The sequence below is a fragment of the Coffea arabica genome, chromosome 5c (assembly GCF_036785885.1).
Source record: "Coffea arabica cultivar ET-39 chromosome 5c, Coffea Arabica ET-39 HiFi, whole genome shotgun sequence".
NCBI lineage: Eukaryota > Viridiplantae > Streptophyta > Magnoliopsida > Gentianales > Rubiaceae > Coffea > Coffea arabica.
Window position 1 is genome coordinate 43,892,343 of NC_092319.1, and position 24,341 is coordinate 43,916,683.

Genomic DNA, 24,341 nt, shown 5'->3' on the forward strand with positions numbered 1-24,341 from the left:
AGATATACAGACAGATGTTGCATCTTAGTTAACATATTTTCATCAGTAGACAAGCAAAATTTAGGAGCTTCAGAATAAACAGTGAGCAGATGTTTCTGAAGCTTTCACGCCAACTACAATGCCCCAAGTTGCACCGAGGCTCACAGAAAACAAAATTTGCATATGTTGTCCTGTCCAATGCTGGAATAATCATGTCAGTAGATGCCATCCACAAAAAAAAAATGCGCACCATGAGAAGATCAAAAGAGTAAGGATTGTATGCATCTGATCCTGCAGAACCCAGAGATCAGAAGCTTGCCAGTTTCACATTCTTCTTTGCCTTTTCAGAGTTGAGTAACTGGTCATGGCTTCCATTTTGCTCTGAGAACTACTGCCACTACTAGCCCTCGGAATCGATGGTTTAGCTTAACTCGACACTTTCACCACACTCGCAAAAGTTTTTTTTTTTTTTTTAAATCTGAATCTGGACTATTTATCCATGAGAGGCAAAGAAAGAATATGAGAAAAAGACCAAAATCTTTAAAATTTTTTAAAATTTGGATTGAAGTCTGTTGCTTAGAAATCTAGTTGCAGTCACAAATCATAGAAGTCTTTTTAATGCTCACAATTTCAAAATAAAAAATAAGTGTTTTTCCCTCTGTTTTTCTTTGTCAGTTTTTGAAGTTGGTTTTTTTCCTTAGAAGACAAGATATAGTATTTCAAAATTTTTTAGAACAATTAAGAAAACGAAGATATTTAGTGAAAAATAATCCATGTTCCCCTACCAAAATGGAAAACAAAGGATCCAAAAGGTCCTAAAAACTGAGAACCTTTTTTTTCTTTTCTTTTGCAACTGTTTACTGGCTAAGCTGTACGGAACTCTTATAAATTTCTCAGCTCCACCCTCTCCCACCACCTTTGGCTCCCCCGCCACCGCTTCTCCGGTCTCCCCTTGCCCTCTCGTTCAATCCCAGAAGCCCAAAAAGCTAGGTCTCAAGTGCCTTTTTTTTTTTTTTAAACAACAGGTTGCAAAAGGATGTCAAATCATCTCCCAGAGGAAGTGTGGGCTGGCATCTTCACAAGACTCCCAGTCAAGACCCTCCTCCAAATCAGGTCTGTTTGCAAACTTTTCAGTTCCATTATTTCCAACCCTACATTCATTTCAGCTCACATCAAGAAAACCATCAATGAATCCCACTCTCACACCCTTTTCCTGAGATACTTGATTGAGAAAGAAAGGCAGCAAGAACATTACTTGCTATTTACTGACAGTAGTGATCATAAAAATTCTATCTTTGATGAGCACAATTGCAGGAAATTAGACTTCCCATTTAAAACTCGATCAAAATGTCACTTTAGGATTGTGGATTCTTGCAATGGTCTAATATGCTTGAATGATGACAATGATTTTGATACTTCTGGGATTATTCTCTGGAACCCTTCAATTAAAAGATTCCTGAATTTGCCGAACCCCCGGGTTACTAGTAGGAATTATGGTTCTTATATGTATGTTCTTGGATTTGGATATGATGAAAAGAATGATGATTATAAGGTGGTTAGAGTGGCTTATAAAAAGGGGCGAAGTGGGCGAGATTTGATACCTCCTGAGGTTGAGTTGTATAGCTTGAATTCACGGTCGTGGAGGAGTTTTAATGCTGGTGCTCCTGCTTATGGGATATTCGGGTATACTTGGTCGCAGGCATTTGTGAATGGAGCTGTGCATTGGGTTGGTTATGATCCGTGTGTTGTGAAAGGGAATGAGAGTTGTGGGCTGATTGTGGCGTTTGATTTGAGTGATGAGGTGTTTCGGGAGGTTATGCTTCCTAGTTGTCTGGAGCAGCATGCATGGGATGTGTATATTACGGTTTTTTGGGGTAAGCTTGCAGTGTTACATTATGACTATGGTGCCCATAAGAACTTTTGCTCTGTGTGGGTAATGGAAGAGTATGGATTGGCTGATTCTTGGAAAAAACTGTATACTGTTGACCTAAGGGGAGGATTGCGGAATTTGATTGGTTTTCTGAGAAATGATGAAGTCATTGGAGTAACCATTCGGGGTAAGCTGCTTTCATATGACCTCATTACCTCAAGGATTAATAACCTTAGACTTCGCGGTGCAGTAGGTGGGTTTCATGTGGGCAGTTATATGGAGAGTTTGGTTTTGATTGAAGCTGAAAGTGCAGCTTTAGCACGAGAATCAATTACCTCTGGAAATGAACAAGAAGAAGAACAGGCTACTGACTTGCATGCAGTCAAGAACAGGCAAGATTATGCTTATCGTTAAAATATTTGGGTTCTCAAACACATTGGTGATTGAAATTTTGCTTTCTCACTTGCATTGGTAGTTTCTGGACTACATTGGTTTCTCACTTACATTGGTAGTTTCTATACTGCATTACTCTCTGTGAGTGCATTTTAGGGACTTGAGGAATTTGAACTTCATGTTGTAACTCTTTCATGTTGAGGCTTACTGTCTGTTATCTTTAATTAAGTCAGGATAGGGCATTCCTTTTATGCTTTTATGTAAGGACCATTAGAACAATGTTAATATTTCAATGGAAGCTATGTATCTTTTGTCTTAAGAAGGCCATTGTTCTATTTATGTTAGAAAAAAGCCTAATTAATGGTGATGGACCATGGTCTGTAGTTCCTTCCATAACTGATTTTTCTTTACTTTCTTTAGTTCTTCAGAGCTACTAGTTTGGAATGTGGCATTCTAATGTAAGTCCTTTCTTGATACAGGAATGATGAGTTTGATGATCAGGAAAAACTTGAAAGTTTTCTTTCTCTTAGAATATCTGAACAGAATTATTCAGCATATTTATGCGGTGGCTTTAGCGAGCAAGAATTATCTGCAAAGAATTCTGAAGAATGGGTGAAGGAATTGGTTCCTGAGGCTAACTGTGATGGATGGGAGAATGATTGGTGAAGAATGGTGGAACAATGTTGGAAGTGCAATATTTTTATTTTATTTTATTTTGGTATCAAAGAGAGAGGGTTATGAATAACTGCTTCAAAATGGGGCTCTGAAAAACAAATCGAGAAACACTTCTAAATGTTCTCACAGAAGATCTCATAATTGGTTGTTGGGTTCATGCTAAACCTAAGCAGTTTGCCTTTGATTGCTGGTTGCCGATTGCCTGTAAATTTGGCGATGGTAGCAGGTAAGTTTGTATCTTTAACCTTCAGGTTTCTTATAAACATAATCTGCTTTGTTTGATCAGCCAAACGACTTCATGGTTTTACTTTCTCATGATTTAATTATAACCAGTATCTCTTTCCATCAGACCCTGTACTTGCTTTTCACTTATCTTGATATGAGACTCCAGACCTATTAAATTGATTGTGAAAACATTTATCGACTCCATTGAGCGGGTCCTATCATTGTCTCTTTTTACTTATCTCTCCATTTGGAGACATCCTGTTGAACTTGTTTTGATTCAGTTTTACTCTGCTTCTCTTCTCTTCAACCCTCAGAAAGCACTTAACAAGGGGGGAAACGTAATGGTTTCTTTTCTTTTCTGTTCTTTATTACCCACATGTTTCCTACCAAACTAGCCCTTAATGCAAAACAAACAAGAAGAGATGACCAGAACATGGACATAGATTAATGTTGAACGTCACCTTAAGTATGAAAACATTACCATAGATGACACGATATTATGCCATATATGCTGTGCACAAAAAAATGCTGCCAGACAACCTCCAAACTTGAAAATGAGCATTCCAAATAGTAAACAAGGACATGCAGAGAATCCTGAATAGCTTGGTATACTGTATTTAATTGCTTTTGAATTGATACTTTCAGAGCTAGTTAAATATACTTTGTGAGAAAGCTGGAAGCTGAATGTTGATAATCTGAATTGTCACAGGTTATCCAAAAATGCATGTGGTAAAATTATAATATCTGCTTAACCCCCTTTAGTTTTGCACAAATATCCACTTTACCTTCCTATGGTTATGTTTATATAGGAAGGTGTTGTACATATATCCACATAATCCCACTATAATTTTATACGAAGTAGTGAGACCTTTGTTCTATTTAGTACTTGAGTAAGAGCAATACTGGAATCTCAACTACTGACGGAACAGAGGCTGCTTTTCATCAAGTTTCCGATTTACATAAAATTACAGTGAGGTTAAGTAGAAATTTTAAAATGTTAGGGGACATATGGTAATGAGTGAAGCCATAAGGGGTTAATAGTAATTTATCCTTGATTTAGAACATAATACTTATTACGGTTCTGCGTATAAACTGATATCTAAAGGGTTAAAATTAGTATATGGAGCCTTTGGAAGTAGCATTGTAGGCGTAGGCATCATTCTACCCAATAAAAGGGAGAAACTTTGGGTAATGAAGGCAAAAATAGTCTTTTCAAATGTGTTGATAACAGACACAGTGGAACTAGCAACAGTTGGGGTAAGACTGAATTGGCACAGAGCTTAGACTTTGACATATATGGAATTTGAAAGTACTGAGACAGTTGTACCAGTGCCAGGGATCATTAGCAAGAAGAAGGATTTATCAGCATTGGTCCATCTGGTGCAACACGTTAAACCTATCATGGTTGATCACAGAGTTCGAGGATTTGAGTATCAGAAACAGAAATCAGCCTCCAAACTTACCAACTAGAGCAGCTTTTATATCTCAATATTAACAAATCTTTGGTGACTGATATTTTTCCTGCTGTATCTCATGACACATTGGCACAATTGGTCAACAATATACCTTCTTCAGTACAAGTTGCACGTGCTTTGTTTAATGGAGAATAGGGTTCAGCTTGTAAAAATGTGATGTAGGGACTAAAAACAACCTTCAACATCAAGGATAACCGTGAGTCATGAGAAACGGACTTTTTCTTTTTTAAGATCAGGAAATATTAGATGGTTTGCTATTTGGAAGCTAGTGGTCTTTCACATACAAAATAGTTCTTTTAAAAACTAATACAGAAAAGTATTCGCATCGATGAAGTTTACATTGTCATTTGTCAATGACTCAATAATAGATTCTGGAGAATGGTGATGCAGAATTACCTAACCACAAGTAACAGGTAAAGGTATCACTGTTCAGAGTACTCCCACAATGTCTCACACATGTACAGTTATTGAAACACGGATACACAGACAAATATAAAGATCAATGAAGGATCACCACTGGAATCATATTCTTGATCCTTACATCCACTGAAGAAGAAGAAATGATGGATTACTTTTTGTTACAATTGGCATAAGGATTGATAATGAAGTATGGATTGGGAAAAAAGGATAGAGCAATTGCATATCGTTACTCATAAAAATCAATCAAGTGTGGGTTGACAAGTTCTTCAAGCTATAATTTGCGTAGAATCAAGTGAGCACCATGCTGAGGTTGAATTGTAACTATGGTGTAAGGAGCATGAGTATAAGATGGAGAAAGTTCAAAGGAGAAGCGCTGGAGAATCATTGCCATAGCCAATTTTGCTTCAATCATAGCAAAGGTTTGTCCAATGCATATTCGAGGTCCCCAACCAAAGGGGAAGAATGAAGCTTGGCCTTTTGTCGCATTTGATACTCCTTCATGAAATCTGTCTGGATTGAACTTTTCTGAATCGTCACCCCATATTTCGACATCATAATGCAGTAAGAGTACTGGCAACATGAGCCGCACCCCAGATGGGAAAGTATATTTTCCTACTTTAGTTTCCTCCTGAACTGTTCGATCAATTACAGGCAGTGGAGTGTATAGTCTTAAAACTTCGTTCAAGATCATTGTCAACTGCAATAAAGATTATAAGGGAAACCATATGTCATCATAAACTATGCAGAAAGGAAGATTACTGAAATTTACTATGTAGTGATGGTCTAAAGCATAAGAGAGCTGTGTTACTGTAAAAGACTGAAAAATGTATATGGAACAGAATAAGCTGAATGTTAATGTTCTTTTCCGCAATCAAGAGTTTCATTTGAAGACACGCACTCTTCTAAGTTCTAACAGGTAGGTAACTTCAAACAGATCATGCCAATGGTAACATATGGAAGGAACTCACAAGTTTGAGGTGATTAAGGCCATTGAAATTTGGCTCATCTCTCCCGAAAACTTGCAAAACCTCTTCCCTAGCCCGGGATTGCCACTCCTGATGCCTGCTCAGTAAAACCAATGTCCATACAAGCAATGATGAGGTTGTCTCCTGCCCGGCAAAATAGAATAGTTTGCACTCTTCAATGACATCATTGATGCTCAAACCAAAACTTTTATCCCCCTTTTGTTCAATCTCTTTAAGATTAGACTCCAATAGTATGCTCAGTAAGTCGTTATCACTTGATTCCCCTGCTTTCATTGCTTCTAATCTTTCATCAATAACTTCTCTTACTGCAGCTCCAACTTTTTTATGAAGTTCCTTTATCCTTCTGTTCCTCTTAGTTGGCAAAAACCTATAGATAAGAAGCGAAACTGACTGAATCAACTTTGAAATCAGGAATGTCAAAATATTCAATCTGGAATGATACTCAAACTCCCACAAGTGGTGTGCTTTTCATGTCCATACAACATGAAGATGCATTGAGAAATCTAGTTTTACCTTGATCCTGGAAAATAGAATGATTTTACAGCAGTCATAACCTGCTCTGCCTGTTCTTTTTGAAGCTTAAAGATCTTTCTTCCTTCCTCATAATTACCACCAAATGCTGTACGAGAAATTGCATCGCTGGTTAAAGTCTGCAGGTGTGGCCAAACATCCAATTCACAGGTTCCTTCTGGTGAAACACTTTCCTCCCATTTGCTCAACATTTCGGTGGCACATAAATGAAAAGCTGGTAGCATCAGCTATTCATAGGAATGAATGATAAGCCTAGTTAGTGCTAGATTTCGAAAGAAATAATTTCTCAGGTTAGTAGTTGTTGGTTTACGATGTCAGCATTGGATATCTACTTTACAGATGAAATTTGATTTACATTCTTCTTGCGGATAAAATTGCATCAGGAAATAAGAGAAGTATATTGTAAATTGTAGGAGATCATTCAATATTTAAGCATAAGATCAGTTATCGAAAATATAAGATCATCTCCAATGAATCAACACAGATGACTTTGCAGTTGATAGAGAAATGTTAAGTAAAACCTTGAGCTTCTCTAGATGGAAAGCAGGATTGATTATCTTTCGATGTTTTGCCCATATCTTGCCCTCAGATGCTACTAGACCTTGTATCAGATATTTGCCAAGCGGGTGAAAGTGAGGCTTCTGGAAGAGATTATACTTCACCATGATCTCCCTTATAGATTCAGAGTCTAGGATGATGACTGCAGGATATGGACCAAGCCATATGAAGGAATTGCTACCTGCAATCGACATGCTAAGCAAATTAAACCAACGAAGTCGACACATAAAATATATCCACCAGCAGAATTTCTAAAAACAGGAAACCGACGAAAAAAATGCAAGGCATGGTGTCGCAAAAAAAATGCAATCATTTCTGATCTTACATCACAATATCATGAAGTCTCTGCAATAAGAATTCAGCAGATTATACCATATTTCTTGATGGTTGTGGTGACCATCGGTATAACTCGGGGTACAAGATCATCAGAAAGATTGATTGGCTTGGAATAAGCTTCTTCAATCATCGAAACCATTTCTTTAAAATCTCCATAGACTGGTGTGTATGAATTCCCGGAAAGACCCTGTGCTCTAAGGCACTTCTCTAGCTTCTTCGGCCTCAACCATAAAGAGTTCAGGGCTCTCCATGCACAAACCAACAGGGCAATTAAACATGGTGAAATTGCTAGCATAAAATTCTCCATAATTTTACAGTTGTTTCATGGCTGGTTAGAGTCTGAGAGATAGCCCTTTGAATTGTACTACTATTCAAGGTTGTCATGTGAAGAGGGGATTAATCTAGCTTTTCAGCATTTGAGCGTGCACGGTTTCTAGAAATGACCCGGATATCGACATTATCATTGTGAAAATTCAATCTTGCCGCTATCATCTTTGGAGTTACTATTGATTTAGAATTCAACAGTCTGATTGAGATTATGTTGACAAAGGAATGTGTTGGGTACCCAATAGACTGGATCCAATGTCCCATCAATCAAGAATCTGGTCAATTTTGCAATCTTTATATTTCGTCATCTAGGCTAATGAATACTAGGTCTTCCATCAATTCCGATTCTTGATATAATTGTCAGTTTAATGCATACTAAAGTATCCGGGCGAAACACACAATGACACTCTGCATAATCATTCTCTAATTTAAAAAATAATACATAACCTCCTCATATTTTAGACCAAAATGTCAAAGTGATAAAATTTGCATTCCATAATTGCGCCAACTAAAATGTCAAATGTATTCCTATGTAAAGTTAGAAATTATTTATTAATTATAGCATATTCTGTTTGTATTTGAAAAACCATAAGGGGTTCTGTGGTGAAGTCCTAAATCACAAGGGAATTATATGGTAAAATACAAAATCATAAGCAGTTAATGTAGTATGCATACTATGTTTAAATATTTCGGTTACTTTAGACATTTTAATTTTGAAACAATGATAATCTCGATATTTTTGTAGGTTCCGTAATAGAGGATCATTTTCGTCACTTGACACTTTAATTCAAATAAATTATGTGAAAAATCGCTAAATCATAAGAGTGTAAAGTGTATTTTACCCTAAAGGATTTCAATATTCTTATCATTATTTTTTAAATACGTAGAATAAAGCTGTACGAAATGTCCTACATCGAAATATAAATATAAACTCTGGCCCATTGGATTACTAATAACTTTACATTAATCATTTTGCGCCCATGATTTTGCTCAAAAAGTTATTGAGCCAAAAAAAAAAAAAAACATATATATAAGATAGACGCAAAATTTTCTTTTTTTTTTTTTTCCTTTTTCTCTTCCAAACTAAATATTACGTATAACTTCAGCATCAATTTACAATGTATTGCAACTGCAAAAGTATCACTTTGTGCCTTCTTGCACACATAAAACAGAAATCTTTTTTTTTTTCTCTCCAAACCAAAGTAGGCATAAGGTTGGACAGCCTAGCAGCAAGGAATGGATAACAAAATCACATTTCTCACTCAAAAAAAGAGCAAAACAGAACCAAGGAAAAGCAAATGGAAACTACTTCAGCTGACTATAATTTGTGCAATTCCAAAAGAGCACCATGCTGAGGTTGAAGTGTAAATACTGTGTAAGGAGCATGAACATAGGATGGTGAAAGTTGAAAGGAGAAGTGTTGTAGAATCATTGACAGCGCCAATTTTGCTTCTAACATAGCAAAATTTTGTCCGAGACATATTCTAGGCCCCCAGCCAAAAGGGAAAAATGGAGCTTGGCTTTGGCCATTTGCTGCCTTTGACACTCCTTCACTAAATCTTTCTGGCTTGAATTCCTTTACATCATCCCCCCATATTTCGCGGTCATGATGCAGCAAGATCACTGGTAACCACAGCATCACCCCGGCTGGCAAAGACAATTTTCCCACTTTAGTTTCTTGGTGGACTCTTCTATTCAGTGCAACTGCTGGAGGATATAGCCTTAGAACTTCATTCAAGATCATAGTCACCTGCAAGAATCTCGTGTGAGCTGTATGCAGTTGGATTATAGGTAATTGCAACAGAACAAATTACATTTTTTAATACCTTTTCAGGTGTTCAATTTCTGTCGGAGCTAATATGAGGAAGACACTTACTATTTTCAGGTGATTAAGCCCTTCAAAGTGTGGTTTGTTTCTCCCAAAGACTTGCGAAACCTCGTATCTAGCTTTCGACTGCCATTCTCGGTGTCTACCTAGCAACACCAATGTCCATACAAGCAAAGTAGAAGAGCTCTCTTGTCCAGCAAAATAGAAGAGTTTGCACTCATCAATCACATCTTGCATGGTCATACCAAAGCTCTTGTCTCCATGTAGATCAATTTCTTTAAAATTGGATTCTAGCATAATGCCTAACAAGTCATCGTTACTGGTTTCCCCTGCTTTTAATGCCTTTACCCTTTTGTTAATGATATCTCTGATTTTAGCTTGAATTTCTTTTTCAATATCCTTCATTCTTTTGTTCCTTCTAGTTGGCAAAAACCTGAAGACAACAATGAGAAATCAAGAAACTGAGTTACTCAGACATAGGAAATCAAATATGTGAGTTAAAAACTTATCCATTGTGTAGCTTTATCTTATCAAGCTTTTCTTAGTCATGAAAATGAAAGTGTATCCTAGAATACTATGCGTGCTGAGTTTATACTTTCCTAGAAACTTGGCAGAAAAAGATTAACTTTAACTTTACCTCAATCCTGGGAAATATACTGATCGCGTGGCCCTGACAGCATACTGTGCCTGTTCCATTTGGAGTTCAAATATCCTTCTCCCTTCTTCGTAATTGCTACCAAATGCTGTACGAGAAATCGAATCAGCACCTAAAGTTTGAAGGTAAGGCCAAACATCCAATTCGCATGATCCTTCTGGTGAAACTCTTTCCTCCCATTTACTCAACATCTCGCTGGCACTTGAGTAAAATGGTGGCAGCATATGCTATTCATAGCCATGGTGAAAACAAAATTTATTAGCACTTCTAATAGACCTTAAGAATGATTCAGATTGTAGCTTAATTATTTGCCATCACTAGATTGAAAAATTTCAAACTGAAGTTCTTTAAGGTAGAGAAAATAGAATTCAAATTTGTAAACGATACCTTCAGCTTCTGTAAATGGAAAGCAGAACTTATGATTTTTCGGTCTTTGGCCCATTTATCACCCTCCGAGAAAATGACACCTTGTGCCAACAATTTGACAATTGGATGAGGACGAGGCTTCTTAAAGATATAGTTCTTCAGCAAGATTTCCCTCATAAGTACAGGGTCTAGGATGACCACTGAGGGATTCTGCCCCAACCATACAAAGGAATTCCTACCTGCATTTGGATTCTAAACTGATAAGTTCACTTTTAAACAGAAATACTTGTGTATACGGAAAGGAGAATGTTTAGACAGTTTCAATCTTCATATGCGTACAGTAGTATGTGGTAAAAGGAAAATCAGCTATCAATATATATATGGCTATCATTGCAGAGACAGTACAGTTTAGACGTGAACTTTGCTAATCAGTTGCTTAGGAAAACTAATATGATGAAATGAGTGACCAGGGATCAACACCATACCGTATTTCTTGATGATTTCAATGAAGAAAGGTATGACTCGTGGCACGATGTCATCAGAAAGGTTGATAGGCTTGGAGTTAGCTTCTTTCAGCATCACTGCAATGTCTTTGAAGTCTCCACACACTAGTCTATAAGAATTTCCATTAAGGCCTAGGTTTCTTAGGCGCTTCTCTAGCTTTTTGGGCCTCAGCCACATGCAGTTCAGCACTCTCCATGCAAAAACTGCAAGTGCAACAGCGCAGGAAACTCCTATGGAATAATACATACGTTCATATGATTTCATCGCCATTTCCTAATGATCTCTCAACCTTTATAGCTCCATATACGAACATATTGAAATGAGGGATCCATTATTATAATCATTAAAAAAATCCTTTTAGGCAGGATGATGGAGCAGAAGTGACCTTTTATTGTTAATTTATCTCTTGATGTTGGCCTCATGGTGTGCAGTGAAGATTTTGTTGATGATTAGACAATAATTGACGGCCAACTAGCCAGCAGCTTCATGCGTAACAACGACAGGAGAAGCCCGTGCTTCCACTCCCTCGTTTTTTCATATTTTGATGTAGATATTGCAATCTCATGCCTTACTTTATTTGCATGCCTTGATATTAGAGAAGCAATGAGGTATAAGCAGTTTGATGAGGACAAAGACATCCTCAATGATTTCTGCCAATACCAAATCAGTGGATTGATCTGGAATCCATTGATGATGATAGCACCTTTTGTTTTTAGGATGATGTGGATAAGTATAATGTCATAGTAGAATTTTTCATAACCACCGTCAAGCAGCCATCATGTAACTAGCATCTTTAACGTATGAAAAAGTTAGAATTTTTTTCTACTAACTTTTTTCAGTTTTTTTTGCTATTTAAAACAGGATAAATTACCTTTTACTTTTTTGTGATTTGATACTTTACCACATAACCCTCTATAATTTAAAACCTATACATAACCCCTTCCCTAATTTGGGTTAAAGTATCATTATTAACTTAAAAGTAACGGTCAATATTATAAGGTCAAAGTCAAACTAATAAATAGACAAATACACGCTTTTACTATATATATTGTTCTTTTTTCCTCTTCTTTCTTTTTTTCTTTTTTCTTTGAGAAGAGAAGAGATGATTTTAAAAAACTATACTTTGGCTTACTAAATCTTAATAAATCTAAAATTTCCTCAAATACAAAAAAGAAGAAAGGGAAATAAAAATAGATAAACAAGAAATAAATAATACTGTTAAAGATTTGCAATCACTAAAGATTTGGTTTAAAAACTTACATTGATATTTACAATCATTAAAGATTTGATATTTTGTAATTCTTATTATGTATTTTTATTTTCCTTTCTTCTTTTTTTTTTGGTATTTGAAAAAAAAAAGAGGTAATCAAAGGGTGAATTTGTTAATTTATTAGTTTGATTTTGAATTTTTTAATGTTGACCATTAGTTTTAAAGGGAAAATTAGCCTTGACACTTTAATTCAAACTATAAGGGATTTATGTACAAGTTTTTAACCCTTGAGGAGTTATGTGACAAATCACTAAACCATAAGAAGGTAAAAGGTAATCTAACCTTAAAATATTAAGAAAACAGCACAACCGGTAATAAAAAAATGCTTTCCAAATATAAATGATCATTTATTCACCAAATAAACAAGCAGAAAGACAACAAATATAGTAAATTTTAATTCTGCCCGCCACTGCTAAAAAAGCATCAGCATTTCAAGCAAATGACAAGATTCAGAAGCTGAAGATCCAAATTTTCTTATGGTACATGAACTTAAGTTCTATTGATATATCTTCTGCAACAAGAACCTTCATGTTCACCATCCTACAATTTGTGTATGACTAAATGAGCACCATGCTGAGGTTGGAGTGTGGCTATCGCGTGAGGAGCATGAATATAAGATGGGGAAAGTTCAAAGGAGAAGTTTCGAAGAATCATTGCCATCACCAATTTTGCTTCTACCATGGCAAAGTTTTGTCCAATACATATTCGAGGTCCCCAACCGAATGGGAAAAATGAAACCTGGCCCTTTGTTGCATTTGACACTCCTTCACTAAATCTCTCTGGTTTGAACTCTTTTGCATCATTACCCCATATTTCACAGTCATGATTCAACAGCATTAATTGCAGATTGAGTAGCACCCCAGCAGGCAAGGAAAATTTTCCTACTTTAGTTTCTTCATGAAGCCTTCTAGCAAGCACAACCACTGGTGGATACAATCTTAGAACCTCATTCAAGATCATTGTCACCTGTGGTGTTGTACAAGGAATAGATGAAGAATAGTACAGCTCAAGATATCTTAAAGCAAGCAAAATGAAACAAGGTGGTTACATTGCAACAGTCCAAAAGGAGAGAAAATTGAGACGCAAAGTACTGTTAGTGTTGAATGAAGTTTACAGGAGTAACCTAATGATGTAATGCTACTCAGAATTTGTAAAATGGTGTGTTCAGTGAAGAGCCTAATGGTGCAATTTATGTGACAGGGCGTTCTTGACCATGTACCTTTTTTCAGCTCACTTTTCTAACACCATGAAAAAAAAAAAACCAATGTTAAGGGATCTGCAACTCTCCAGAACATTAGTTTGGATAGAAAGTCACCATTGATTGAGAATCTATTGGCATGATTTTACCTGTCTTGAATTGTAACCAGACCAGAATATATTGTGCCACATTTATATATGAGAAAAGGGATATCTTAAATATAGACAATGCAAGCACAGGAGGATCAGTAACCTATGTTGCAAATCAAAACTGAAAAAACAGACATTTATTTCCCCCTAAATTTCCAACTTTGAACTTGATTCTGAATGCCTTACATTTTGTGTTTAATGAAGTACGCTATGGACTGGTTCTAAATTTATCATTACTCATCTGTAAAGCTATTCACACTTGAACCAAGTGTTCCAGTGGCAGGACAGATACTTGACAAGATCTAATGAACAATACAAAGTTCACAAACTTTAGGAACTTGCACTTTATTAAAACAATGTACAGAATACACTTACAGTTTTGAGGCGACTGAGGCGATCAAAATCTATCTCCTCTCTTCCAAACGCTTGCAAAACCTCTTCCCTAGCAAGTGACTGCCAGTCTTGATGCTTACTCAGTAAAATTAAGGCCCATACCAGCAAGGTTGAAGTGGTGTCTTGCCCACCAAAATAGAATAGTTTGCACTCTTCAATTATATCTTTGATGCTCATACCAAAATCTTTGCTGCCATACTGATCAATCTCCTTAAAGTTAGATTCCAACAGTATGCCCAATAAGTCGTCCCTTCTTCCTTCCCCTGCTTTCATTGCTTTCACTTTCCTATCAATTATGTCCCTTATTGTTGCTTGAACTACTTTTTCAATCTCCTTCATTCTTCTGTTTCTCTTCGTTGGCAAAAACCTATAGATGAAGAGATTACCGAGCAAGAAACTCAGGATGTAAGATATCAAAGCTAAGATGGTTCTTTAAGTTCAGCAGTAGCAAGCACTCCATGTCCATGCAGAACGAGGGAATATGTTTTTTAAACACTGGGGGAAAAGATTGAAACCAGGAGCATACCTCATTCCAGGGATATATAATGACCTTTCAGCTGTCACAACATGGTCTACCTGTTCTTGTTGAAGTTCTAAAATTTTCCTTCCTTCTTCATAATTACTACCAAATGCTGTGCGAGAAATCACATCACCAGTTAAGGTTTGAAGATAAGGCCAAACATCCAGCTCACAAGATCCTTCTGGCGAAAGTTTTTCCTCCCAATTCCTCAACATCTCACTGGCACTCGAATGAAAAGCCGGCAGCATAAGCTACTCATGGCAACAATAAAAGCAAGCCAATTAGTAAAAGGTGTACAAGCAAAAGTAACTTGGCTCCTTGTTAATCATTACATTCACAGGATTGAAACTCAAAATAAAAAAATTTAAAAAAAAAAAACTCAAGAAACGCTTTGCCAGTACAAAGTTCTTTCAAGCGTAAAAATCGAGAACTAACTTTCCTTCAAGGCAAATAAAACAGAATCAAATAAAACCTTGATTTTCTCTAAATTGAAAGCAGGATTAATTATTTTCCGATCTTTAGCCCATTTATCTCCCTCAGAGTCTAGTAGCCCTTTCGCCAGCAATTTTCCAAGTGGATTGGAATGTTGCTTTGGGAAGAGATTATGCTTAAGGAAGATCTCCCTGAGAAGTTCAGGGTCCCGGATGATAACTGAAGGTTTAGGCCCAAGCCACAGAAAAGAATTGCTACCTGCAAATTCAATACAGATGAAATCTTCTTAAAAACAAGAATCAGAATTTTCAAGAAGAGGATTTAAATCCCACGTACCATCTACAAACCGATGGCATGCAAGGTCTTTGCTAATTGAAGGCCACAACAACAAATAGGAAATTGCGAAGGGCATTAATGTAGGACATGTGCAACAGGAAACTCAGCTCTGATCACATGACTAGAAGCCTATAACTGAGTTCTGATCCTTTTTAATAAACCGACTTTTTATTCGACAACACTTTGATTATGATACGAGTAAGAAGACTTGTGTAGAGCGTACCATATTTGTCGATGGTTTTGACGTGGAAAGGTATGACTCTGGGCACGATATCATCAGAGAGACTGATTGGCTTGGATTTGGCTTCCCCAAGCATCATTGCCAACTCTTTCAAGTCCCCAAAGATTGGTCTGTAGGAATTTCCATTAAGACCTTGTGCCTTGAGGCATTTTTCCAGCCTTCTTGGCTTCAACCACATCGAATTCAAGACTCCCCATGCACAGACTAGCAAAGCTACAACACAAGAAACTGAAATAAAGCTCAACATATTCTCTAGTAGTTTCTCCCAATCTCAAGTGACCACTCACTCCACGCTACTAAAACTTATCTTCCTGTGTGAAGGAGGAAATGAATGTGCATTTTATTGTGGCAGGTAGAGGATTTTGGGGGGAGCGGGCAACTGAATAATGTAACATTTTTTTGCACGTTTTGTCACGTTATATAAATTTTTTATATATTTTTATAATAGAAGCGTGACATTTTGTTACTATTTATGTGAATCTCATGTATAATAATCATGTCTCTATTGTTAAATTTTACAAGTAATTTACGTAAAATTATACACCTTATTTAAAAAATATTATATCATTTAGAATAATTGTTTCGCCAGTGCCTTGGTCCGACAGATTGCTACTGTGTAGACATTGTATGATTCAGCATGGAGCGAGCGCAGATTCCATGACCAATTCCGGGTCCAATAGAACCAGGCCCTACCGCCAATCCAGGAGCAATAAGGGGAGCGGCAGAAATCAGTGGATTCATGATAAAGTTCCTCGTACCAAAAAATGATACAACCAACAAATAAATTATGATTTAATCATTCCGTTACTAGGATTCAAAGCTGCTAGTTTGTGATTCCACTTTTAGGATTAAGATAATTCCATTTAGCCCCTCAAAATCATGGTTCTTCGTCCAATTGAGCCCTTGAAAGATCACTTGATGTTCAAACTGGCAATTCAGTACTTAGTAGCTTTTAATCTTGTGAGCTTTTCCCTAACCAGCCCCACAAATTTTGCTATACAAGTAAAACTTACATTCAAGTTCCATTTCAAAACAACATTAATGGACCCCTCAAATACTTTAATACCACTCGTTTCTTACGCATAGAAGTGACATTTTGCAAGATCTTCTGAGACATTAGGATTTGTTCTGCAAGAGTTGCTTCAACCAATGATAAAAGTCTCAATTGTCGGCAAAGTCTACATTCAAATCAACAGCGCCAGATGGGCTGTTGGGCACTCTATTTTCCTTTAACGTGTGACATCAATGATGTAAATTGGTTTTTGCTCTTAATTTTGCTGAATTCTGTATTTATATTTTGTGGGTTAAATCAATGCTCCTTTCATAAAATTCTATTTCTTTTCCTCATTTTTAACGAGCATGATTTGACCCACGATGTCATTTTTCCATCCCAGCGATCGTCATCAATGGCGATAGAAAACGAGAAATGAATATCAGAAACCTCTCTTAATAGCAATTAACACCCCTAAGATTTTGAAAAAAATCACTTACCTCCCTTTAATGACTATATTAACCCTCACTTTAGACATAACACACATATCACATATATGAAGTGCAAATAATTAAAGCAAAAGAAATGAAAGTCACGTTCTTTTCTTCCTCCTTTCTCCAACATTTTATGTTGTCCATTTTTTGGATGATTATGCAATTTTTTTTTTTTTTTTTGTAAATTGTCGTAAACTGAATTTTGTTTATCCTTTTTTTTTAGTGATCGTGCTAGACTACGATATAATTTCTTTAGTTATTTTGATTTGGTTTTTATAGCGATTTTGTACAATTTAAATGCTTGGGGTCATGGATTGAGAAAATGTTCGAAAAAAATAGAATTCATAAAAGATTGTCTTTGATCATATAAAATTGAATCAGTGCTAATGTTTTTCTTTATAAGTATCTTTTTTTTTTTTTCAAATTTATATTTTTAAGGGCTATGGCATTCTGATATGGTGATTGTACTTAAAATTGTTTTTCAGGTGTTGATTTTTAATGGAGTAAACAAAGCGGTTTAAGAGTATCTACATTTACTAAGAGGCGCAAAAAGGTCGTTTATAATTTTTAAAAATTTTATGATATAAGAAGCAAAAGTAAGAAAGATAGGTGATTATTTTTAAAATTCTAAAGATACTAAGATTGCGTTAGATAAAACTAAAATCTAAAAACTAAAATCTGAATTCATTAAGTTTTTGAATTGTTAAATATTAAATTTGATACATTTGAGTGTATATCACATTAAGTGATAAGTAAATAGTTTATCACTTATTTTTAGAAACACATTTAACTAGAAAATTCAGTGCCACTCTATAATTCAGATGTTGAATTTTTTGTTATCAAACGCATGTGAAACATGTTAAGATTTAAATTCATTAAGTTTAAGTGCTAAATTAGGTTATCAAATAATGCCTAAGTCATATTGAGAAAAACCTCAGGGGAGAGGTTTCCGATATTATCCCTAACTTCATCGATAATTTGAACTCTAGATATTCTTGTCTTGTGATTTGAATCTCTTAAAATTAAGTATTGAGTTGAATTATTAAACATAACCTAACTCATATTAAGAAGAACCTCAAGAGAGGTTATTGGTATTATCCCTAGCTTCATAAGTCTGAACTCTGGATATTCTTGTCCCGTGATTTCTCAAGAGTACATAAGGCTCAAAGATGATAACGTGTCTCCAAAGACCAATATCAAGACACAACATTATATGCACATGCACCTCAGAATTGAGCAACTTCTTCCAATCAGCTTAGACGTACATGGCTAAAGTCAAAAAATATTTTTTCCAAAGACTTTTTGTCACACCTCAGACAACGATTCTCGCGTCTCCCGTTCTACGTCAAAAAAGGTAAAGATGACTAAAATGATGGATAAACCTGCTCCATGAGGATCCCACCTCGGAAAAGTGTAAGGCAAAGACTTGACTTGCCTAGTCTACTAAATCTAGTGATTCAAAATTTTTATTTTTATTTTTATTATGTATTTAATACTTGAATTGAATTGATGAGATTGTGTAGCAAATTTTAAATCGCTTAAACATCAAATTTACCCAAGTTTTTGCCAAGGTACAGAAGTCTCAAAAAATGAATGCCTTGAACAATGAAATGCTAACAACTTGACTATTGAATCTTTGCCACCATCTATTGATCAATGAGATTGTGTCATTGATCTATTGAAGCTTTTCTTTGTTTTCAGCGAATTTTAGAGCAGTCAGCTGACTGAAGGCTGATCACCACCGAAATAGTGTGGTGATTACAAATAAAAGTAATACATCTTCACAGCAAACTAACCGCTAAAAAGCACTTAAATTTGAAATTCTTGAAAAACTCATGATGGTTTCTTTCAAGAATTTGTGGTATAATTTGAGAAGTTGTCTAACATTTGTCTGGTAAACCAACTGGAAACTTCTCTTTTTTCCTTTGTGAGTTTGACAGTGATCAGCTGATTGAAGGTTTGATCACCACTGAACTGCAATGGTGAATTGGTGATTTCTATAAATGAGTTCTGTATTTGTATTTGTAGCTAAGTGCTCAAAGATTTTAGATTAAAATTGTTTCTTGAGTAGGTGATGATGGTAAAATGCATTTTCCAGATTCTTTTCTCCCCTTTTTTGAAGTTTGATATCTAAATATAGAACTAAGTTCTGCTGTACCATGTCTGCTCACCCAAAAAAATGAGTATATAACTGCAATACTCTTGTATCATACATGTTATATTTGTGCACTCCAGAAATAATAATGTGCATCAAATGAAAAACAAGAAATTGAAATCTTAACGTCTGAACTATTCCCCACAACCTAACGACACAAGTTACTACAATTTGTGCAAAATCAAGTGAGCACCATGTTGCGGTTGGAGTGTTATAATTGCACGGGGAGCATGAGAATAAGATGGGGAAAGTTCAAAGGAGAAGCTTCGCAGAATCATGACTAGCACCAGTTTGGCTTCCAACATGGCAAAATGTTGCCCAATGCATACACGAGGTCCCCAACCAAAAGGGAAGAATGCAACTTGCCCCTTAGTCGCATGAGGCACTCCCTCAGCAAACCTCTCTGGCTTGAACTCCTTCGCATCATCACCCCATATTTCGGTGTCGTGATGCAATACCATTACTGGTAAAGACAGCAGCACATCAGCCGGGAGACGCATGCTTCCTAATTTAGTTTCTTCAGCAACTCTACGACTAAGAGCAGGAACTGGAGCGTATAGCCTTAGAACCTCGTGTAGTATCATGGTGACCTGTCATGGAAGGAGAAACTTGTTAGAATGCTAGCACAGGAAAACCCCTCCTTACGCTTTATATTATGACAGACAGACCAGATTGTAAAGTTCATATTTAGTTGCAGTTATATACATACTGTAATTTTTCAACCTGCAAATTTTCTATCCAATGAAGACATTCATCTTTCTTAGATGGCAGTTTGTTATAATCTCCTTTCTACTTGAAATATTTTTGCAGAAAGCTTCAATCTTTGCCTTAAAGATAAAATTTCAGATGCATGGAGTAGAAAAAGAAGAAATTTCGAGAAGTTAGTCCAAAATTAAAGATTATAAAAGCTGTTATTGTCAAAGGATTTTCAATGAAAGCATGGACATCAGAACACTAGATGAATTTCCATCGATAAAAGACTTTCTGCTGCAAGCCTCGACGGCATAGCAAGCATTGATTCCGTCTACACAGTATTGTGTGACTAATATGTGTCAACTAAGCAGCTTCTAACAAAGCATAAAACTATTATTTCAAAACAGTTTTTGGATAACTCGGAAGAGCAGCTTAATGCCAATGTATGCTTCCCGTCATCAAGCACTCAACAAGGCTTTAACTTCTCATTTAATGCAAGTGCTAGTGACATTAATGCATTATTTTACAATAATTGATCAAAAAATATTATTGTTTTTGTTGGAATGTGTCAACTAAGAAGCTTTTCATACCAGTTTCTTTAGTATCTTGACCATGTATAGAGTTGTATTCAGAATTAATTTTTGCTCTCTCAGAGAGTGCTCAATCTCCAATTTGGCCACATGAGTACTGGACACTCACAAGGGTAGAAGCTTCTACTTCTGCGTCAAAATATCTCAAATGAAATTGAAAATGCTCTCCCCAGGAATTAGACCACCTGGTTCAAATCCCCTTCCCCCTCCCTGCTTCTTAAATCTCACCCCTCCCCAGCTACTAAAAACAAATAATAATAAAAAAATAAAAAAGAAATTGAAAATGTACTCACAAGGTTTAGGCGATTTAGTCCATCAAAATCTGGTTTTCTAGTGCCAAAGAGTTGCAAAACCTCTTCTCTAGCTCGTGCTTGCCAATCAGGATACCTACTCAATAAAATCATTGTCCATACGAGCAATACTGATGTAGTCTCCTGCCCTGCAAAATAGAACAGCTTGCATTCTTCGATGACCTCTCTGATAGTCATGCCAGCGCCATCTTGTCCATGGTTATTGATTTCTTTGAAGTTGGATTCCAATAGTATACCCAACAAGTCATCACCATAGGCTTTACCTTCTCTCACTGCCTTTATTCTTGAGTTGATAATTTCCAAAATTGTATCTTGAACTGCTTTTGCAATTTGTTTCATTCTTCGGTTCCTCTTAGTTGGCACGAACCTATAATGAGATAATTCAGAAAATAAGCAACACATTGTGTGCTTATAATACTCAATTGAATCCAAATCAACTATCAAGTTCGAAGCGAAAAGAATTTAACTGATAGTTTACAAAAAACCAACTTTCTGGAGGACTTAGAGATCAGCAAATACATTTACCTCCATCCTGGGATGTCCACTGACTGTACAACCTTAAGCCAATATTCACTCTGTTCTCTTTGAAGTTCAAATATCCTTCTTCCTTCTTCATAGTTACTGCCAAATGCCGTCCGTGAAATTGCATCAGAAGTCAAAGTTTCAAGGTCTGGCCATACATCCAACTCACTTGAACCATTCGGGGCAACAACCTCCTTCCATTTGTTTAATATGTCACTAGCACTTGTATAAAATGATGGAAGCATATGCTGCAATCAAGACAACGAACCAAATGAAAAAAAAAATGCACCCCTTCAGCACCGGTACAATACCAGTAAAGCTTCTTCAGGTCATTCTACTTAAGTAGGATTTCTGAGTCATGTTTCTACCTATTTGTCAAAGTGAACTGATTCATTTGAAGGGTCACTTCGTTTCAAAGGTGCCTTTTAAGACCACCTAAAACTAGAGCTGCTGACAAATTCAGTACTCAGTGGTTTATAAAACAAATGAAAGTTACAAAACCTTTAACTTCTCCACATGGAAAGCTGGGTTTATAAGCTTTCTCTGTTTGGCCCATTTATCTCCGTCATAATTCACCAGTCCTTCGATCAGCAACAAGCTAAGAGGATTAAGACGAGGCTTTTGAAAGAGGTAGATCTTTTGCATAACCTCCCTAATGAGTTCAGGCTCCAGGATGTACACCATTGGTGTTGGTCCAAGCCACACATATGTGCTCTTACCTGAAACTCAAATTGCCATGTCTCAGCCAAGTTTATTTTCACCTTATTTACATCATAAATCAATGGTATTTAAAGCTGTATCATTTGGTGTGTGTGTTTTCTGAAGGAAATGCGAAAAACATGACACCAAGAATTAATAGGAGGGGATCAACCTTAAACGTTTTTGGGGAGCGTCAATTTTCATCTACAGAACAGATGTCATGTACATCACAACCACATTTCTAAATAACAGCATTTACACATTTGACAATCCAAATCCACTGTCTCAGAATCTTCTGCTTGGCCATTCATCAATGCGATGTCCAATTTTCATTATATCAAAATTTCAACCAAGTTTTTGGTTTCCATAAATGCTGCCATCTATATTCTTAATGTTGACAACACTTATCAGCTTAACCCTAACATGATAAAGTTTTTAATCCAGTTTATTGGTAATCTTTTTTCCATGGCTATTCCAACATCTTAAACCCCAAATTACACGAAAAGAAGAACAGAAAACCAAAACCAATCATAACAAAGCTGCCTTATTTACCAAAAAGGGATGGACATAATGGGTAATTCAAATAAGAAAATCACAAGGTAGGATATGGAATGCTTAGTGAACAAACATCATGTGATGTCAAGCATGTAAACTTTAACTGTCGCCCAACCAAGAACTTCTAAAATCACTTCATAATTCTGCTTTTCTAGCTGAACCATTCAGTGAATAGACCTCACAAGGAAAGAAGTAAAACATGAAATAGCAGCAGTACCATATTTCTTCAGGGCATCAGGAAAGGCAGGCAAGATTCTTGGAAGGATGTCATCAGAGAGGTTGATAGGCTTGGATTGGGCTTCTCTGATCAGGGTTGAAATTTCTTTGAAGTCTCCATACAGTAGTCTGTAAGGATTTCCTTTGAGACCTTGCTCTTTCAGCTGCTTCTCCAGCTTCTTGGGCCTTAACCATGCCCAGTTCAATACTCTCCATGCCAATACCAAAATTACAGCACAAGAGGAAATTGCTGCAATTCTGATGTAGCCTATTTCCATTTCTGGACACTTAGCTATTGCAAGTCTTAACGTCTGTAGCTTTCTTGACAGCTCATATAGTTGTTTTCATGTACATGCAATTGAGTTTTGAAAAAAATAACATCGAATTAGGATACATCAAATATGGGATCTTTTATCTCGTGCCTAATATTTATATATCTTGTCTGAAAAAGCTTAAATTTACAACACAAAGGTGAACGCAGTTCAGTAATGGGGATGATATCAAAGTTCCATAATGAACCCTCTCTCTCATCTCATTGACTTTCATATTTTTTGAAACTTAAGAAATTCCCGGTAAATAGAATGAAATCGAATAAAACCACAATTGTAAGGGATAATTGCGGAAACCTCACCTAAAGTTTCTAATACTAGCACTTACCTCTCTTGTGGTTTAGAAAATAGCACTTACCACCCTTGCACTTAAGGCTTGTGTTGCAGATTCAGTCCATGCCAGAAAAGTTACCATTAAAATTTTTTTTTAAGGAGTGAGATGAGAAATTTGTACCAAACTTGGCCTTCATACTGCTTGCCAAGTTGTATTAACAAAAGAATGACAAAATATGAAAAGTTATTAAGAATTGGCAAAATTTAAGGGGTGTAAGTGTAATTGAATGAAGTTTACCAACAATACATAAAGCAACAGTGGATACTAACAGCTAGTTAAATGACTATATATCCAGGTTCTTGCAACAAAATTTATAAATAATACACGTCACTTTTAAAACTCTCTATTAGTAATATGAATAGTCATTTGTAGGGGTAACACAACTATTTATGTTGTGAGCACCAATCATATACAAAATATATATATATATATATATATATATATATATATATATATATATCGCTGAACAATCAGCTAATTAACAGCATACTTAAGCATTACTAAAAGTTATTGAGCATGAGATGAGTCTAGTTACAAGTAATTAGAAGTACATACTAATAAGATAAAGTTGTCTTTAGTAAATGAAAACTGCGGTAAGTGCATTAGAACCATGTACCAAAATTGCTACTGCTGTTGATATTTTGGGCAATCCAGTGCTACAATTTTTAATTGGACAGCCAACTTTGGAAAGTCATTCCGAAGGGCAATCCATCGCTATGATTCACTGATTTTGGGCAGATTGAGATTTAACCCCCTGTCCTATCGTCCTGTCAGGTTTTGGTTCT

General features: G+C 36.1%; 5 protein-coding genes across 6 annotated transcripts; 1 reads left to right on the forward strand and 4 right to left on the reverse strand.

Annotated features, from left to right (window-relative positions):
• The first annotated feature begins 695 nt into the window (after nucleotides 1–695).
• On the forward strand, nucleotides 696–3,363 carry LOC113689718 (F-box/kelch-repeat protein At3g23880-like). Its single transcript, XM_027207466.2, has 2 exons — nucleotides 696–2,241; nucleotides 2,722–3,363. Exons 1-2 carry the CDS (start codon nucleotides 1,016–1,018, stop codon nucleotides 2,906–2,908), a joined length of 1,413 nt encoding a protein of 470 aa, XP_027063267.2. The 5' UTR covers nucleotides 696–1,015; the 3' UTR covers nucleotides 2,909–3,363.
• A 1,573-nt stretch (nucleotides 3,364–4,936) lies between these two features.
• On the reverse strand, nucleotides 4,937–7,948 carry LOC113690016 (cytochrome P450 CYP72A219-like). The gene is made up of 5 exons (XM_027207838.2): nucleotides 7,485–7,948; nucleotides 7,076–7,293; nucleotides 6,537–6,781; nucleotides 6,006–6,390; nucleotides 4,937–5,734 (listed from the first exon to the last, which is right to left on the reverse strand). Exons 1-5 carry the CDS (start codon nucleotides 7,753–7,755, stop codon nucleotides 5,309–5,311), a joined length of 1,545 nt encoding a protein of 514 aa, XP_027063639.1. The 5' UTR covers nucleotides 7,756–7,948; the 3' UTR covers nucleotides 4,937–5,308.
• Nucleotides 7,949–9,093: 1,145 nt separating this feature from the next.
• LOC113690201 (cytochrome P450 CYP72A219-like) lies at nucleotides 9,094–11,701 on the reverse strand. The gene is made up of 5 exons (XM_027208027.2): nucleotides 11,110–11,701; nucleotides 10,646–10,863; nucleotides 10,241–10,485; nucleotides 9,652–10,036; nucleotides 9,094–9,525 (listed from the first exon to the last, which is right to left on the reverse strand). The coding sequence occupies exons 1-5, from the start codon at nucleotides 11,396–11,398 to the stop codon at nucleotides 9,094–9,096; spliced, it is 1,569 nt and encodes a 522-aa protein (XP_027063828.1). The 5' UTR covers nucleotides 11,399–11,701.
• Nucleotides 11,702–12,724: 1,023 nt separating this feature from the next.
• On the reverse strand, nucleotides 12,725–15,980 carry LOC113689997 (cytochrome P450 CYP72A219). Of its 2 annotated transcripts, none has more exons than XM_027207823.2 (5): nucleotides 15,650–15,980; nucleotides 15,131–15,348; nucleotides 14,665–14,909; nucleotides 14,121–14,505; nucleotides 12,725–13,364 (listed from the first exon to the last, which is right to left on the reverse strand). In XM_027207823.2, exons 1-5 carry the CDS (start codon nucleotides 15,912–15,914, stop codon nucleotides 12,939–12,941), a joined length of 1,539 nt encoding a protein of 512 aa, XP_027063624.1. In that variant the 5' UTR covers nucleotides 15,915–15,980; the 3' UTR covers nucleotides 12,725–12,938. The 2 variants fall into 2 exon arrangements, with proteins under 2 accessions (XP_027063624.1, XP_071907171.1); XM_072051070.1 differs by lacking the exon at nucleotides 15,650–15,980 and adding an exon at nucleotides 15,427–15,597.
• Nucleotides 15,981–19,316: 3,336 nt separating this feature from the next.
• LOC113689945 (cytochrome P450 CYP72A219) lies at nucleotides 19,317–23,396 on the reverse strand. Its single transcript, XM_027207766.2, has 5 exons — nucleotides 22,895–23,396; nucleotides 21,925–22,142; nucleotides 21,427–21,671; nucleotides 20,884–21,268; nucleotides 19,317–19,897 (listed from the first exon to the last, which is right to left on the reverse strand). Exons 1-5 carry the CDS (start codon nucleotides 23,169–23,171, stop codon nucleotides 19,472–19,474), a joined length of 1,551 nt encoding a protein of 516 aa, XP_027063567.1. The 5' UTR covers nucleotides 23,172–23,396; the 3' UTR covers nucleotides 19,317–19,471.
• Nucleotides 23,397–24,341: the final 945 nt, after the last annotated feature.